The 17,514-nt window shown below is 49.0% G+C and overlaps 1 protein-coding gene across 1 annotated transcript in view; it reads left to right on the top strand.

Annotated features, from left to right (window-relative positions):
- The window catches only part of zswim8 (zinc finger, SWIM-type containing 8), a 219,800-nt gene that overhangs the window by 118,021 nt on the left and 84,265 nt on the right, over positions 1-17,514 (top strand). The window contains 1 exon segment of the mRNA XM_085970598.1: positions 16,526-16,633. Within this exon segment, the coding sequence (XP_085826724.1) occupies positions 16,526-16,633 (108 nt within the window).

Genomic DNA, 17,514 nt, shown 5'->3' with positions numbered 1-17,514 from the left:
GGGTGTTCTTGTACACCAGTCGCTGAAGGTAAGCATGCAGGTGCAGCAGGCGGTTAAGAAGGCAAATGGTATGTTGGCCTTCGTAGCAAGAGGGTTCGAGTACAAGAACAAGGATGTCTTGCTGCAGTTGTACAGGGCCTTGGTGAGACCACACCTTGAGTATTGTGTGCAGTTTTGGTCGCCTTACCTGAGGAAGGACGTTCTTGCCATGGAAGGAGTGCAGCGAAGATTCACCAGGCTGATACCTGGGATGGCAGGAATGACTTATGAGGAGAGATTGTGTCGATTGGGCTTATACTCACTGGAGTTTAGAAGATTGAGAGGGGATCTCATCGAAACCTATAAAATTGTGACGGGGCTGGACAGACTAGATGCAGGAAGGATGTTTCTGATGGCCGGGGAGTCCAGAACCAGGGGTCATAGTCTAAGGATAAGGGGTAAGCCATTTAGGACTGAAATGAGGAGGAATTTCTTCACCGAGAGTGGTGAACCTGTGAAATTCTCTGCCACAGAGGGCGGTGGAGGCCAGTTCATTAAGTATATTCAAGAAAGAGTTGGATATATTTCTTAAGGCTAAAGGGATCAAGGGATATGGGGAGAAGGCAGGGACCGGGTACTGAATTTGGATGATTAGCCATGATCTCATTGAATGGCGGAGCAGGCTCGAAGGGCCGAATGGCCTACTCCTGCTCCTACCTTCTATGTATCTATGTGGATGTAATATATGTCCCTCTCTGTCTTCCCACACCCCCACACCCACCTCGCAGTAGTTTTAGGAACAAATTTCTTCCTGTGGCTCTGTGTCCCACCTCGGCGAGGTCCCGCTGCCCAGGTCTGGGCTGGAGCACTAACACTGCCCACTCCAGCTTCTGTACTTGGTCCGAAAGCTGTCCCCTCGCCTACTTCAGAGTATAGTAACCCTTTTGGCCAGTTAGATGGACCTTACTGGCCTCTTCCACTCCTGTATGTTCGTGTGTACCTATGACACATACACTACGTCCTTCATTTGCTCTTGCTCTCTCTCTCTCTCTCTGCCTCTCTCTCTCTCTCAATACAATAATACAATACAAATCGCTTTATTGGCATGATAAGGTACATCTTATGTTGCCAAAGCATCAAAATACATTTATGGTTGAACACATAAACGCGGTTCCATTCATACAGTGTATAAACAGGTATATCCCTGAGTTTATAAATATATTTTCGCCTTGTTTATATATACTCTTGTCTTAGTTTACTGGTTGTCCCTCTGTTCATGGCAAGCTGTAACATAGTGTGCCGCCAGTGTTACACAGCTTCTCTCCTCCCCCAGTAGGAATGGGAGTTTTTGGTTGTCAGTCAGATTTCTGAATTCAGGGCATATTTGTGAGAATTTTTGATAGAAATTCTCTCTGATGCCCTGATATTTTCCACAGGCTGTGAGGAAGTGCATCTCTGTCTCAACTACTCCCTGACTGCAGTGAGAGCATATCCTGTCATCTCTTGGCAGCCTGGTCTGCCTGTGTCTGCCTTTTTCGATCGCTAGGCTATGTTCGCTAAGTCTGTACCTTGTCAAGGTTCTTCTCAGTTTGTTATCCTTTACCATGGTCAGGTAATCAGCTATGTTGTATTGTCTGTTTAGGGCCAAGTAGCAATTGAGTTTGCTTTGGGTTTTTGTTGTTTCTGCCCAATATGACAGATATTTTTCCTTTTGCTTAGCGACGATTGTGTTGGGTCGAATTCTTTGTGTTACCCTGTCACTGTCCTGGGACTGGTTATTGTTAGTATTGTTATTAGTTACTTTATTGAGTCCCAGGACTAGTTGACTGAGGGTATTCTTCTTTATGGTCAGCTCTTGGCATTTCAGGGCGTCTTAGTGATCTCTGCCTCTCTCTCTCTCTCTCTCTCTCTCTCTGCCTCTCTCTCTCTCTCTCTGCCTCTCTCTCTCTCTCTCTCTCTCTCTCTGCCTCTCTCTATCTCTCTCTCTCTCTCTGCCTCGCCCTCCCTGCCCCGCTGTCTCTCTCCGTCTCTGCCTCTCTGCCCCCTCTCTCTCTCTTTTTCTCTCTTTCTCTCGCGCTCTCTGCCCCCCTCTCTCTCTGCCCCCCTCTCTCTCTGCCCCCCTCTCTCTCTGCCCCCCTCTCTCTCTGCCCCCCTCTCTCTGCCCCCCTCTCTCTCTCTGCCCCCCTCTCTCTCTCTGCCCCCCTCTCTCTCTCTGCCCCCCTCTCTCTCTCTGCCCCCCTCTCTCTCTCTGCCCCCCTCTCTCTCTCTGCCCCCCTCTCTCTCTCTCGGCCCCCCTCTCTCTCTCTCGGCCCCCCTCTCTCTCTCTCGGCCCCCCCTCTCTCTCTCTCGGCCCCCCTCTCTCTCTCTCGGCCCCCCTCTCTCTCTCTCGGCCCCCCTCTCTCTCTCTCGGCCCCCCTCTCTCTCTCTCTTGGCCCCCCTCTCTCTCTCTCGGCCCCCCTCTCTCTCTCTCTCGGCCCCCCTCTCTCTCTCTCTGCGCCTCTATCTCCCTGTCGCGCTCTCTCTCTCCCTCCCTCCCTCCTGTATGTTTATCACAATCAGAGACACACTGTGGGAGAAACAGTCTGACAGCTCGAGATCAACCTATATGTTTTAAGTCCACTTTTCATTAAATTAAATGTATGCTCTCTGATCCTATTTGAAGTAATATCCAGTGACATTTCTGTCTTTGGGTGTTGGTAATTGATCCTCTCTGAGGTGGATTTCCAACTCGCCCATTTGTAATTCTGTTTCTTGGTAATTGACTACCTGAATATGAAATACTCATTGATTTAACCTGGTGCAGCAAAGGGAGAAGAAAGACTTGGATTTCTATAGCGCCTTTCACAATCTCAGGATGCCTTAAAGTGCTTTACAGCCAATGAAGTACTTTTTGGAGTGTAGTCACTGTTGTAATGTGGGAAACGCGGCAGCCAATTTGTGCACAGCAAGCTCCCACAAACAGCAATATGATAATGACCAGATAATCTGTTTTAGTGATGTTGATTGAGGGATAAATATTGGCCAGGACACCGGGGAGAACTCCCTGTTCTTCGAAATAGTTTGGTGTATATTTTGGATAGTTGCAGTCTGGTTTCCTCATTGAGAATTACAGCCCCCATGGTGAGGCTGTTTACCATGCCATCTAAAGTCAGCACCAGCGAGTCTTGCTGGTCTTTGGGTTGTGGTGAATCGGGCACCCCATGGTTGCTGTGAGCTGCAGGAGTCTCGTGTGCAAGGACCCGGCTCCCCAGCACCTTGCTTATCCCGAAATAAATGCGGTTGTTGCTTTGGTAGTGGTTTGTGTTGTTAAATACTTAAAATGGGACCTTGAGAGAGTGGCGTGGTGTGCAACCTCTGAACCCTGGGGGCATAATTTCAGAATAACGGGGCACCCTTTTAAATCGGAAATGAGGAGGAATTTCTTCTCTCAGAGGGTCATGAATCTGTGGAATTCTCTACCCCAGAGAGCTGTGGAGGCTGGGTCATTGAATATATTTAAGGTGGAGATAGAGAGATTTTTGAACGATAAGGGAGTCAAGGGTTATGGGGAGCGGGCAGGGAAGTGGAGTTGAGGTCAAGATCAGATCAGCCATGATCTTATTGAATGGCGGAGCAGGCTCGAGGGGCCAAATGACCGACTCCTGCTCCTATTTCTTATGTTTGCCCTCGATACCCAGTAACTCTGTCCTGTTTGTACTTATTTACTATTTGAATTTTGCGGGCTTAGCGATTTGGACGGGGCTGTCCTTAGTGCTGTTGCCTCATTGATGGGCAAATCCTACATTGGAACAGCTCAATCTGTTATCAGCAACTGGAGATCAATACAATAATTGGAACATGGATTTAATCCTTATCTGTGGCCCAAAGCCGAGTTTGGACACTCTCTTGATCTCACAGGTTGTTTCCCCTGGCTGGAGAGTCTAGAACCAGGGCACAGTCTCAGGGTAAGGGGTCGGCCATTTAGGACTGAGACGAGGAGGAATTTCTTCACTGAGGGTGGTGAATCTTTGGAATTCTCTGCCCCAAAGGGCTGTGGATCCTGAGTCGTTGAGTATATTCAAGACTGAGATCGATAGATTTTTGGACTCATGGGGAATCGAGGAATCGAGGGGATAGTGCAGGAAAGTGGAGATGAGGTCGAAGAACAGCCATGATCTTATTGAATGGCGGAGCAGGCTCAAGGGGCCGAATGGCCGACACCTGCTCCTAATTCTTATGTTCTCATGATCTAGTTCAATGCTGAGCCACATTGAGTGAACGCAGTGGTTTTTCTGTCTGCATAGTTCCATGAGCTGACTAGATGAGCTGAGGCTGTTGTTGGGAGGTGTAACCACATCTCACTGGGGGAAATGAAAGCTGATTCCATCTGGCACACACTCTATTCTGAATGCATTGGAATAAATTGGCCCAAATTTTCATTTTTTTTGGCGATTGAAAAGAGACGGGGACACACGAGGGAGGGAACAATTCGCAATCAAATACCTATTCTATTCTAAATTGACGCACGCCTCGAGAGGCCACGGGGAGCAAATTACGTTTGTATTTTAGAAAGCTGCACCTGAGCATGCGTACGTTTTGAAAGAAATGTTGTAATAAAGAGCGTCCCAGCTTTTAGCTTACTCGGCCACCTTCACCTCGCCCCCCGCCTCACCACATCCCACCTCGGGATCCTTACATTCCTCGTCCTACCACTGGGAAGGGTGAGTAACTCTGCTTCTGTGCCAGCGTCTCATCATTCTGTCAGCGCCATTCACACTTCATCTTGAGCCAGGGGGTCACAGTCTCAGGATAAGGGGTCGGCCATTTTAGGACTGAGATGAGGAGAAATTTCTTCACTCAAGAGGGTGGTGAATCTTTGGAATTCTCTACCCTAGAGGGCTGTGGAGGCTCAGTCGTTGAGTACATTCAAGACAGACTTTTGAATATTAAGGGAATCGAGGAATATGGGGATAGTGCGGGAAGGTGGAGTTGAGGTTGAAGGTCAGCCATAATCTTATTGAATGGTGGAGCAGGCTCGAGGGGCCGAATGGCCTACTCTTGTCCCTATTATGTTCTGACAAGATCTCAATCTCTTCCCCTGCACCATGTAGTGGCAGAGATTGGGTCCTGAACTTCCAATCAGTTGGAATGGAGGAGCCCTTCACACTTGTCTGGGACGAGCAAAACTAAAATGCTCCTATCTTCTATGTTTCTATACAACAGCCACTGACTGACTGAAATACAAGACCCTGCTTTGTATAATTGTTCTGGTGCAGTAAACCTTGTGTAGCAGTAAGGGAGAAGTCAAATCGATCAAGGTTTACCTTCTCTTCCTTAAGTGCAAGGCAACTGCAAATTACCTAAAACCTTCGAGTAAAAGCTTCCTTGGCGAGGGGTGAGGGTTGATGCAGTTCATTTTTTTAGTTCTTAAAAAAAACGCCAGCTGCAGTTTTCTGCAGAGATATTAATTATTGCTTTTGGAATCTTCTTGCAGTGAGATCCAAGTGTAGCAAAATTTATGATCATTTGCTTGCTGTGTATCTCGTGTCCCTGTGTTCAGGTCAGAGCGCCTGCATTTCAGTAATTGGATTAATCTACTGCGCAGGAACCAAAAAATCAAGACTGCCCTGTAAATCTATCGGCACAATTCGTTGCGTTGCCTCAGTCACTGGCACTAACTTTCTTTGAGAAACTTTCCTTAAGTCAACTTGATTTGTTTATGTGGCACCTTTTATGATTTTTATTTTTAGTGTTTGTTCTTGGGATGTGGGACACCTGGCAAAACAACATCTTTTTTGTCCATCGCCAGTTGGCCCGAGGACATTTAAGAGTCGTGATTAGGCCAGACCAGGTAGAGCTGGCAGGTTTCCCAACCCTGGATTGAGTTGTATTAATATTGGGCCAGAACTTCGGGTCCCCATGGGCGAGTACGCACGGGGTACTCGCGTGTAGACCCAATGAAAGTGCTGGTTTCCTGCATGCTCTGCGCATGCGCGGGAAACCGGAACTTCTGTTCCCCTGAAAGAAGGGGTTCAGAGGTCGAGCGCGTGCGCAGGAGAGGCCGCGCGTGCGCATCGAACTTCCATTTTTTTTGCAGGTTTCTCCGGGAGGGTAAGTCTCCAGCAGTTACACATGTAAAAAGCAGTCACAAGGCCTGCTTTTAACAAGGTAAGTGGTGAATTAATTAAATTTAAAACATTTTTTCCACAGGTTTATTATTTTTAAATACTTTAAAGAAAGGTAAGTTTATTTTTAGCCCCGTTAGAAACTGTAATAAATGTTTTCAAAAATTTAAATTATTGTTCAAAATAGTTACTTTATGTAATTTATAGTTATTTTAAAAATGTGATTTAAAAAAAATTTTTATTTGAAGTTTTAGTGATGTTTTGGGGCTGAATTGTATTCATAGATTTGACCGGTCTTCCTGTCAAATCTATCAATACAGATTCCCTGCTACGATTGGCTCTCCATGGCCCACGTGATCCCAGGGGACGCATCGAACTAACTGCGCCCCTGGGATACGCAAGCACTGCACGCCGGCCGTTGGAGCAGGCCCAGGATCGGAATCCCACGCGGGCCCACAGCTCAACGGCCGGCGCGCTAGGTAAGTGCAGGTCGGGGGCTTGCACCCGCGGGAAGCCTCCGACCCGAATTTCTGGGCCTTTAAATTGTGTTCAACGACCATCTATAATTGCCGCAAAGACCTGATTTTGGTTGGATTTGGCATTGTGGGAATAATACAACATATAAAGGAGATAGTATTTGTATTTGGAATAAACCTTGTGGTGCTCCCTAGACCAGGGCTGACTGACTGTGGCCCTGGCTCCTCATGCAGCTCCCCAGGCCCTGAACCCCAGTAACGCAGTCCGATCTCTGCTTGTATTTCTGTGATTTTTGCGGACGTGGATATTTGGAAAGGGCTGCTATTACCGCTGTTGTCTCATTAAAAGAAGAAAGACAGACTTGGATTTATATAGTGCCTTTCACCGCCACCGGACGTCTCAAAGCGCTTTACAGCCAATGAAGTACTTTTTGGAGTGTAGTCACTGTTGTAATGTAGGAAACACGGCAGCCAATTTGCACACAGCAAGCTCCCACAAACAGCAATGTGATGATGACCAGATCATCTGTTTTAGTGATGTTGGTTGAGGGATAAATATTGGCCCCAGGACACCGGGGAGAACTCCCCTGCTCTTCTTCGAAATAGTGCCATGGGATCTTTTACGTGCAGCTGAGAGAGCAGACGGTGATGTGCCTCAATAAATCCGAGACTCGATGTTAGCGAAACAAAACAAGGCTTTTATTGACTTAGAAGGTAACACACAGAGGAGAATGTATCCTCCATCCAGAGGTCTGCCGTACTGGATGTGCTGCAGGCTGGGCCAGCTTACATAGGAGCCAGGTATGGGCGGAGCCCTACACACAGTACAATACAATGGAAATGAAACTGAAACCAACCACAGTCACAGGCAGAGAAATACTGATGAGTGATGAATGGAATATTTCATCACATTCACCCCTTCTATAGATTTAGTCTGTTCAGGGGTTTGATAGTCCTCTGCGACCGACGTGGCTGTTGTGGTGCCGCGGGTGTCGGCTGGGTGTCCCCGGTGGCCTCCTGGGTCTCTGCCGGGGGTGCCGCCAGGGTTGTTGAAGGGGTAGTTGGTGGGGGTACCGTTGGTCGATGTTCTTCCGGGGGTGATGAAAGAGTAGTGGGTGGGTAAGAGTTGCTGTGGTCGTTGTTGCTGCTGTTGTCGTGGTTGTTGTCGTTACCGGCTGGGGCGACGTCTTTTATGGACACGGTGTCCTCCCTTCCGTCGGCGTGCCGGACATACGCGTATTGGGGGTTGGCGTGGAGTAGGTGCACTGACTCCACGAGAGGGTCCGTCTTGTGGCCCCTCACATGCCTTCGCACGAATACCGGACCTGGGGTGGAGAGCCATGACGGCATGGATACACCTGAGGTGGATTTCCGGGGAAAGACAAACATTCGCTCGTGAGGCGCGGCATTAGTGGCAGTACACAATAGCGACCGTATCGAATGGAGCACATCTGGGAGGACTTCCTGCCAGCGGGAGATAGGGAGGCCTTTGGTCCTTCGAGCTAGAGTGACTGCTTTCCATACTGTCCCGTTCTCTCGCTCCACTTGACCGTTACCCCGGGGGTTGTAGCTGGTGGTACGGCTCGTGGCGATCCCCCTGGACAGCATGTACTGGCGTAGCTCTTCACTCATGAAGGACGCCCCCCTATCTGTATGGATGTAGCTCGGCATACCGAACAGGCAGAACAGGCTGTTGAGGCATTTAATGACCGTGGCGCTGGTCATGTCTGGGCAGGGGAAGGTGAATGGGAAACGAGAGTATTCGTCCACAATGTTCAGGAAGTAAACATTGCGGTCGACGGACGGGAGGGGGCCCTTGAAATCTAAGCTGAGCCGCTCAAAGGGCCGTGTAGCTTTGATTTAAGTGGGCTCTATCTGGGCGGTAGAACCGAGGCTTGCACTCAGCGCAAGTGCGACAGTTCCTGGTCAGGGACCGAACTTCCTCAATCGAGTAGGGTAAGTTGCGGGACTTTATGAAGTGGAACAGCCGCGTGACCCCTGGGTGGCAGAGGTCATTGTGGAGGGTCTGTAGCCGATCCCCGGTGGCGCTGGCACACATCCCTCGTGAGAGGGCGTCGGGGGATTCGTTAAGGGCCCCTGGCCGGTAAATGATGTCATAATCGAAGGTGGAGAGCTCGATCCGCCACCTAAGAATCTTATCATTTTTAATCTTCCCCCTCTGTTTATTATTGAACATAAACGCTACCGACCGCTGGTCGGTAAGTAGGGTGAAGCGTTTGCCGGCTAGGTAGTGGCGCCAGTGGCGCACTGCCTCCACGATGGCTTGGGCCTCCTTTTCTACGGAGGAGTGTCTGATCTCGGGCCCTTGGAGGGTCCTCGAGAAGAAAGCTACGGGCCGCCCCGCCTGGTTGAGGGTGGCCGCCAAGGCAAAGTCAGACGCATCACTTTCCACTTGAAAGGGAGTGTTCTCGTCCACTGCCTGTAGCGTGGCCCGCTCAATATCCTGCTTAATGCTTTTGAAGGCGGCATGGGCCTCAGCAGAGAGCGGAAAAGAGGATGCTTTCAAGAGGGGGCGGGCTTTGTCGGAGTAGTTGGGGACCCATTGGGAATAATAAGAAAATAACCCCAGGCACCTTTTCAGGGCTTTGGGAGTGTTGGGCAGGGGCAGCTCCCGTAGGGGGCGCAATCAGTCGGGGTCTGGTCCGATTTCCCCATTCTCCACCACGCTGCCTAGTATGCAGAGGCGCGTGGTGTTGTAAACGCACTTGTCCTCGTTGTAGGTGAGGTTGAGTTTTTGTGCGGTTTTCAGGAACCTCTCGAGTTCGAGTCGTGATCCTGCTGGTTGTGACCGCAGATGGTGACGTTGTCGAGGTAGGGGAAGGTTGCCTGCAAGTGGTGGTCATCGACCATGCGGTCCATCTCCCTCTGGAAGACCGAGACCCCATTCGTCACCCCAAAGGGGACTCTGAGGAATTGGTAGAGGCGTCCGTTCGCCTCGAAGGCGGTGTACGGGCGGTCCTCTGATCTGATAGGGAGCTGGTGGTACGCTGACTTGAGGTCGATGGTGGAGAACACCTGGTATTGGGCGATTTGGTTCACCATTTCTGATATGCGGGGTAGCGGGTAGGCATCTAGTTGGGTGTACCTGTTGATCGTTTGGCTATAGTCGATCACCATCCGTTTCTTCTCGCTACCCCTTATCACCACCACTTGGACGCGCCACGGGCTATTGCTGCGTTCAATAATGCGCTCTTTCAGGAGCCTGTCTACCTCGGTCGCGACAAACCGCCTGTCCTCCCAGCTGTACCTCCTGCTTTTGGTCGCTATTGGCCGGCAGTTAGGGGTAAGGTTCGCGAATAGCGAAGGCGGCTTTACCTTCAGGGTAGCCAGACCGCACACTGTGAGGGGCGGCTGGGACCCACCGTAATTGAGCGTGATGCTTTGGTGGTAGCATTGGAAATCCAGGCCCAAGATCACGCTCGCACACAGATTCTTCATGATTAATACTTTAAAATTATCGTATACATTTCCGTTAACGGACAATTGTACCGTGCAGTAACCCATAATGGTCGATGTCTGGGTTTTATCAGCCATAGAGATGGTACCCCGAGTAGGGACCACCTTTTAGGGAGAGTTGTTGTGCCAGTTCAGGGTGGATAAAACTCTCCGTGCTTCCACTGTCAATTAAACATTTAACCCTGCATCCGTTTACCTCGATGTCCACCATTGATTTGGATAGCGGGTGCGGCCTGGTCTGGTCCACTGTGACCGATGCCACTGTAGGGCCCTGATCGAGACAAGATGGCGTCCACGCTGTCTGCTCACAAGATGGCGGACCCCACGAGGTCGGGCAAGATGTCGTCCAAGATGGCCGCTCCCACGGCGCACACGCGGCGGTGGCGGGTTTTCCGGCGGGGTTCCCTCTGCACACCTTCCCGAAGTGCCCCTTCTTACCGCACTTAAAGCAGGTGGTGCCTTTCGCCGGGCACAGGTTTCTGGTGTGCTTCGGCTGCCCGCAGAAGTAGCAGTTGGGTCCCCGACGCGTCGCGGCTGTCGTAGGGCTTCTGGGGGGAGAGCGGGGCCCCGACGGTGTCGGGCTGCCGGGCGGGGAAGATGCCTTCCAAGATGGCGGCGCCCTTGGTGCACACGTGGCGGCGTGGACGGCGCGGGCTGAAGAGTAGGCGTCCGAGTTTCTCTGGGCCACATCCAGGGATCGTGCTGTGTCCGCAGCCTGTTTCAGGTCCAATCCCGTTTTTTTCCAGCAGTCTCTGCCGGATGTAAGTGGAGCTGAGGCCTGTGATAAAGGCATCGCGAACAAGCTCGTCAGTGTACACTGCGGCTTTTACATCTTGGCACTTGCAGTCTTTGCCAAGCGTTTTCAGGGTGCCTAGGAACTCCTCCACCGATTCCCCAGGTCGCTGTGCGCGAGTAGCGAGCAGATGCCTAGCATACACCTCATTCGTAGGCTGCTGGTAATGCGCCTTTAAGATGTCGCAGGCGGCCGGGTACGCGTCGGCGTCTTGGATGAGGGGGTAAACCCGGTGGCTTACCCAATTCCGCAGAATTCCGAGTTTCATACTCGCAGCGTCCGTAGCGTCTTTGACGGCTGCGGAATTGTCCAGGAAGAATTCCATACACATAAACCAGTGTCCGAAGCGTGCCGATGTGTCCGAAGCATGCTGGTCCAAATCCAAACGTTCGGGTTTCAAGAGTTGATCCATTGTGTTGAAAATTAAGTCAATAAAATTGATGTGCCTCAATAAATCCAAGACTCGATGTTAGCGAAACAAAACAAGGCTTTTATTGACTTAGAAGGTAACACACAGAGGAGAATGTATCTTCAATCCAGAGGTCTGCCGTACTGGATGTGCTGCAGGCTGGGCCAGCTTACATAGGAGCCAGGTATGGGCGGAGCTCTACACACAGTACAATACAATGGAAATGAAACTGAAACCAACCACAGTCACAGGCAGAGAAATACTGATGAGTGATGAATGGAATATTTCATCACAGACGGGGCCTCGGTTTAACTTCTCATCCGAAAGACGGCACCTCCGACAGTGCAGCACTCCCTCGCACTGCACTGGGAGAGTCAGCCTAGATTTTTGTGCTCAAGTCTCTGGAGTGGGACTTGAACCCACGACCTTCTGACTCTGTGGAGAGAGTGCTGCCCACTGAGCCACGTGGCACTCCTGTATACAGCACATAAAAGTATGGACACTCCTGCCCTGGACAACAATGTGTATTTATATAGCGCCTTTAATGTAGTAAAACGTCCCAAGGCGCTGCACAGGAGTATTAGAAGACACAAAATTTGACACCGATCCACATAAGGATAAATTAGGGCAGGTGACTAAAAGCTTGGTCAAAGAGGTAGGTTTTAAGGAGCGTCTTAAAGGAGGAGAGAGAGGTAGCGAGGCGGAGAGGTTTAGGCAGGGAATTCCAGAGCTTAGGGCCCAGGCAACAGAAGGCACAGCCACCAATGGTGGAGCGATTATAATCCGGGATGCTCAAGAGGGCAGAATTAGAGGAGCGCAGATATCTCGGGGGCGGGGGGGAGTTGTGGGGCTGGAGGAGATTAGAGATAGGGAGGGGTGAGGCCACGGAGGGATTTGAAAACAAGGATGAGAATGTTGAAATCGAGGCGCTGCTTAACCGGGAGCCAATGTAGATCAGCGAGCACAGGGGGGTGATGGGCGAACGGGACTTGGTGCGACGCGTCACACCATCGCACCGGGTGATCAATTTATGCCACATTATCACAATATGGCAACCAGCTGGTGGTGTGATACTGGGGGATGGAACTTTATCCAGACCGACGCTCCTGAACTGTCTCAGGCCAGACTGTGGGTGGGGGCGGGCGGGTGGAATGGAGGTTTGGCTGAGTATTCATGTGTCAACTCCAGTAAACAGCTGGTGCCAATAAAACGTGAATGAACTGTGGTGACAGATAAGAACTCAACTTGCCTGTACTGCTACCCGCCCCCCTCTTCACTGTCCAGCAAACAAAATGACTTCAAAGTTACTAAATAAATTAACTGAGCATTCTGCCCAATAGACCAGCGGTTTAAGATGGCAGCACGGGTGATCACGCCCCATTTTGTCACCCACATTTTACATTACAAGATGTTGAATTTAATTAAAATCGCCTGGAATGCACACAGTACTTTCTCCCACCCCACCCACTCCTCCCACCACATAACAGTGGCAGCACTCCTTTTCTCTCTATCTTTCTAAAAGAAAAAAAGACTTGCATTTCTATAGCGCCTTTCACCACCACCGGACGTCCCAAAGCGCTTTACAGCCAATGAAGTACTTTTGAAGTGTAGTCACTGTTGTAATGTGGGAAAGGTGGCAGCCAAATTGCGCACAGCAAGCTCCCACAAACAGCAATGTGATCATGACCAGATAATCTGTTTTAGTGATGTTGATTGAGGGATAAATATTGGCCCAGGTATGGACACTCCTGCCCTAGACAACAACTTGTATTTATATAGCGCCTTTAACGTAGTAAAACATTCCAAGGCGCTTCACAGGAGTGTTATAAGACACAAAAAAACGGGGCTGAATGGGGACAACGAGAATGAGTCTCCTTCCTACGGCACTAGAAGTTTCCCTCTCTGTTTCCAATCTCATTTAATAATTGGCCGCCATGCTAGGGGTGAAAGCTCGCCTGGTTTCTGTGAAGATTTGAGTTTGTGTTCACCTTATGACCACTCGATGAATCTTGACACTTTCCATCAATAAGCCCTTGTGAAATCCGAGCCAGAAACTCACCGTATCTTCTCATGTTTTCTGCTGGGCAGATGGTGCAAAGCCTCCAGGTGCAATTATTTCTTGATTTTCCCTCTGTTTGGTTGGTTGAACTGTTAGTTAACAAATTTGACCAGCTTGCGTGGGATAAATAGCGATCATACAACTACCTCCGGAGACAGAAGCTTAAGGGATGACTCATGGTCATGAACTGTATTCTGGTAGAACCTTGCATATATTAGTCCTGTCATTTATCAGAATTGCACATAAGCTAATGACATATAATATAAAAAAAATGCAATCTATTCCTAGATTGTCCCTTGGCGACTTGTCCCTTGGAGACCAAGCTCTACTCTGTGGTGGCTTCAGACAACCCACAATACCTTGAGGCCTGATGCATAGCCTTGTCAGCCTTGCTTTATTACTCGATCTCGGCAGGGCACCCAGACCTCTTTGTCTTCCCTTTGAAGGATGCGTCTCTTTTTCTGAAGTTGCAAGAGTTCTTCTGACCGAGCAATAGTGGTCTTCTGTAGCTGCTTCAACCTATTGGCCAAATTTCCGCTGGTCACGAGGCTCAAATACTAGAGTGAAACATTTTAAAGCATTCACCCTTCTTAATTTTGAGACTAAGACTGTTGCTGCTTCATAAGGAATGTAGGAATAGGAGAAGGCCATTCAGCCCCTCAAACCATTCAATTAGATCCTGGCTAATTCAAGCCTGATACTTCGCAGCTTTTCAGAGGGTAGCACCCTCGCCTCGGAGTCAAAGTTGCAGGTTCAAATCCTCTGGAGAATAGAGCACGTAATCCAGGCTGACACTCCCAGTGCAGTACTGAGGGAGTGCCGCACTGTCGGAGGTGCCGTCTTTCAGATGAGACATTAAACCGAGGCCACGTCTGCCCCTCTCAGGTGAACGTAAAAGATCCCATGGCCACTATTTCGAAGAAGAGCAGGGGAGTTCTCCCCGTTGTCTTGGCCAATATTTATCCCTCAATCAACATCACTGAAACAGATTATCTGGTTACGTATCTTGTTGCTGTTTGTGGGAACTTGCTGTGCACAAATTGGCTGCTGCGTTTCCCACATTACAACAGTGGCTGCACTTCAAAAAGTACTTCATTGGCTGTAAAGCGCTTTGGGACGTGCTGAGGTCGTGAATGTCGCTATAGAAATGCAGATTCTTTTTTTTCAGCATAACTTATGAATGTGTGGACAATGGATACTCCAAGTCTTAATGAGTACAGTTGTCTTGAATCATCTTCAGGACGCGTGTCGGTGTATTATCTGCCATCATTGTTTCTAAAATGAGCATCACTGTCACTTCCTCAGATTCATAAGATTAGATTATTCCATTCAACAGCAACAGCAACTTGAATTTATATAGCGCCTTTAACGTCCCAAGGCGCTTCACAGGAGTATTTTAAGACAAAAAATTTGACACCGATCCGCATAAGGAGAAATTAGGGCAGGTGACCAAAAGCTTGGTCAAAGAGGTAGGTTTTAAGGAGCATCTTAAAGAAGGAGAGAGAGGCAGTGAGACGGAGAGATTTAGGGAGGGAATTCCAGAGTTTAGGACCTAGGCAACAGAAGGCACAGCTACCAGTGGTTGAGCACTTATATTCAGGGATGCTCAAGAGGACAGAATTAGAGGAGCACAGATATCTTGTGGGGTGGGGGAAAGGGGGGGTTAGGTTTGTGGGGCTCGAGGAGGTTACAGAGATAGGGAGGGGCGAGGCCATGGAGGGATTTGAAAACAAGGATGAGAATTTTGAAATCGAGGCGTTGCTTAACCGGGAGCCAATGTAGGTCAGCGAGTACAGGGGGTGATGGGTGAATGGGACTTGGTGCGAGTTAGGACACAGGAAGCCGAGTTTTGGATTGCCTCAAGTTTACGCAGGGTGGAATGTGGGAGGCCAGCCAGGAGTGTGTTGGAATAGTCAAGTCTAGAGGTAACAAAGGCACGGATGAGGGTTTCAGCAGCGGATGAGCTGAGGCAAGGGCGGAGACGGGCGATGTTACGGAGGTGGAAATAGGCGGTCTTAGTGATGCCGTGGATATGTGGTCGGAAGCTCATTTCAGGGTCAAATATGACACCAAGGTTGCGAACAGTGTGGTTCAGCCTCAGACAGATGTTAGGGAGAGGGATGGAGTCAGTGGCTTGGGAACGGAGTTTGCGGCGGGGGATGAAACCAATGTCTTCAGTCTTCCCAATATTTAAAGAAATTAAAAACTATTTCTGCAGCCAGTGTGTTGTCAAATAACTTTATTGTTTAAAAGGTACCAAGTTTATTCCTGCTAGTTCATGAAGTGGTTTCTGCTTGTACTACTTTCTGGGAATTGTAGCTCATTTTTCACCTGAGATATTTGAATAATGTAACCTAGTAGTGTAAGTTAACCTCAATGGGAGTCAAAATCTTCAAGGCTGCTGAGGGAAGGTGTTATTGATCTTCAGACATCTATCCATCACAAACACATTATTCATTAGATTTGTAATCAATTGCAAAGTACTTTTGGTGGAAAGAATAAAGAACCCTTTGGTAATCTGTGTACAGTTTTGGTCTCCTTACCTAAGGAAGGATATACTTGCCATCGAGGGAGTGCAACGAAGGGTCACCAGACTGGTTCCTGGGATGGGGGGGATTGTCCTGTGAGGACAGATTGAGTAGACTAGGCCTATATTCTCTGGAGTTTAGAAGAATGAGAGGCGATCTCATTGAAACATATAACATTTTTACAGGGCTTGACCGGATAGATGCAGGGAGGATGTTTCCATTGGCTGGGGAGTCTAGAACCAGGGGTCACCGTCTCAAAATAAGGGGTCGGCCATTTAGGACTCAGATGAGGAGAAATTTTTTCACTCAAAGGGTTCTGAATCTTTGGAATTCTCAGTCGTTGAGTATATTCAAGACCAAGATCGATAGATTTTTGGATATTAAAGGAATGAAGGGATATGGGGATAGTGCGGGAAGGTGGAGTTGAGGTAGAAGATCAGCCATGGATCTTATTGAATGGCGGAGCAGGCTCGAAGGGCCGAATGGCCTACTCCTGCTCATATTTCTTATGTAATTTTAATACCTCTTGGTACTTTCCCTTGAGGTACACTAAGTTTCTCGTGCTGTCTGGTTCCTGAGGATCTTGTGCAAGAGGTTTGGTAATGCCTCCTGGCCCACTTTCAGAAGGATTTGGAACGTTCCTCAATTTTTTCTACCAGTACTTGAGTAAGCTCACGTTCTCTTCTGAATTGTTTTGTAGGCCTCGGCTGTGTGTTTGCGGGCGCCAGTGTCTGAATCGCTGTCCAGGCTACAGAGAGATCAGCTGCAGAAGTTTGCACAGTATTTGATCAGCGAATTGCCTCAGCAGGTAAGGAATCATCAGCTGCCCGTCGACAATCTTTGGAATTGGCCGCGAGTCCCAGCGCCGTTCCGCGGCTGTTTTCCCAACTAAATAAAGCTACAGTTTGTAAAAAGCCAACAGGTAAAGCTTTTAATTGTTCGATTCGTGACTTTGTCAAAATGATCTTTTGTAAAAAAAAATACAGTATTTTGATTTTTTTTAAAGTTGTTTGAGAAAGAGTCAACTGGAGATGACTCCAGCCCTGCAGATCATTCTTTGCTGTCGTCTGGAATGCAGTTTTAAGACTATGCGAAGTAGCAGCAGGAGTTGATGCAGTGCCACCATTGCGTCGTTGATCGATACGATGCAGATTTGCGGGCGAAATGTCCGTAGTAATTTATTTTGTACAGAAATGTTGCTGCAGGAAACTTTCTGGTATCTGGCACGGACGGGACCGACCTGGTGCCGGTCCATCAACAATGCCGGATAACCGAACGCTATAGTTAAAAGATACGGAGCTCAGCGCTCCGTCTAAAGCAACAAACCCTGTTGCAGCTTCAAAACAATCGGCACAACTTGCAAGCGTCTCTGTAGCTTAGCAACAGCTTCAGCTACACCCTTGCACAGCCACAAATGAGTAAAAAAAGTAACTGAAAGTAAAAAAAAGTTATCTGAACCGACTCCTGAATTTTGCCGGTGGATAGAGCGTTCCGGTTATTTAGGTCCCGGTAAATCGAAAGTTTCCTGTACTTGAAACCATTGATGTAACAAGATGATTTTTCGACGAGCTAGCAGGAAGCAGACAGGAAGGGCTCGAATTTCCCAAGCCCCGTGGAGGCGGGTTTGGAGGCGGGAGTGGGGGGGGGGAATTGCAGAATCGGGGGGCACAAACCCTTCCCGCCCCCCAA

The sequence above is a fragment of the Somniosus microcephalus genome, chromosome 29, assembly GCF_052327205.1.
Source record: "Somniosus microcephalus isolate GS21.2 chromosome 29, FLI_Smic_1.0, whole genome shotgun sequence".
Classification (NCBI taxonomy): Eukaryota; Metazoa; Chordata; class Chondrichthyes; order Squaliformes; family Somniosidae; genus Somniosus; species Somniosus microcephalus.
This window is presented reverse-complemented; position numbering and strand designations above follow the sequence as displayed.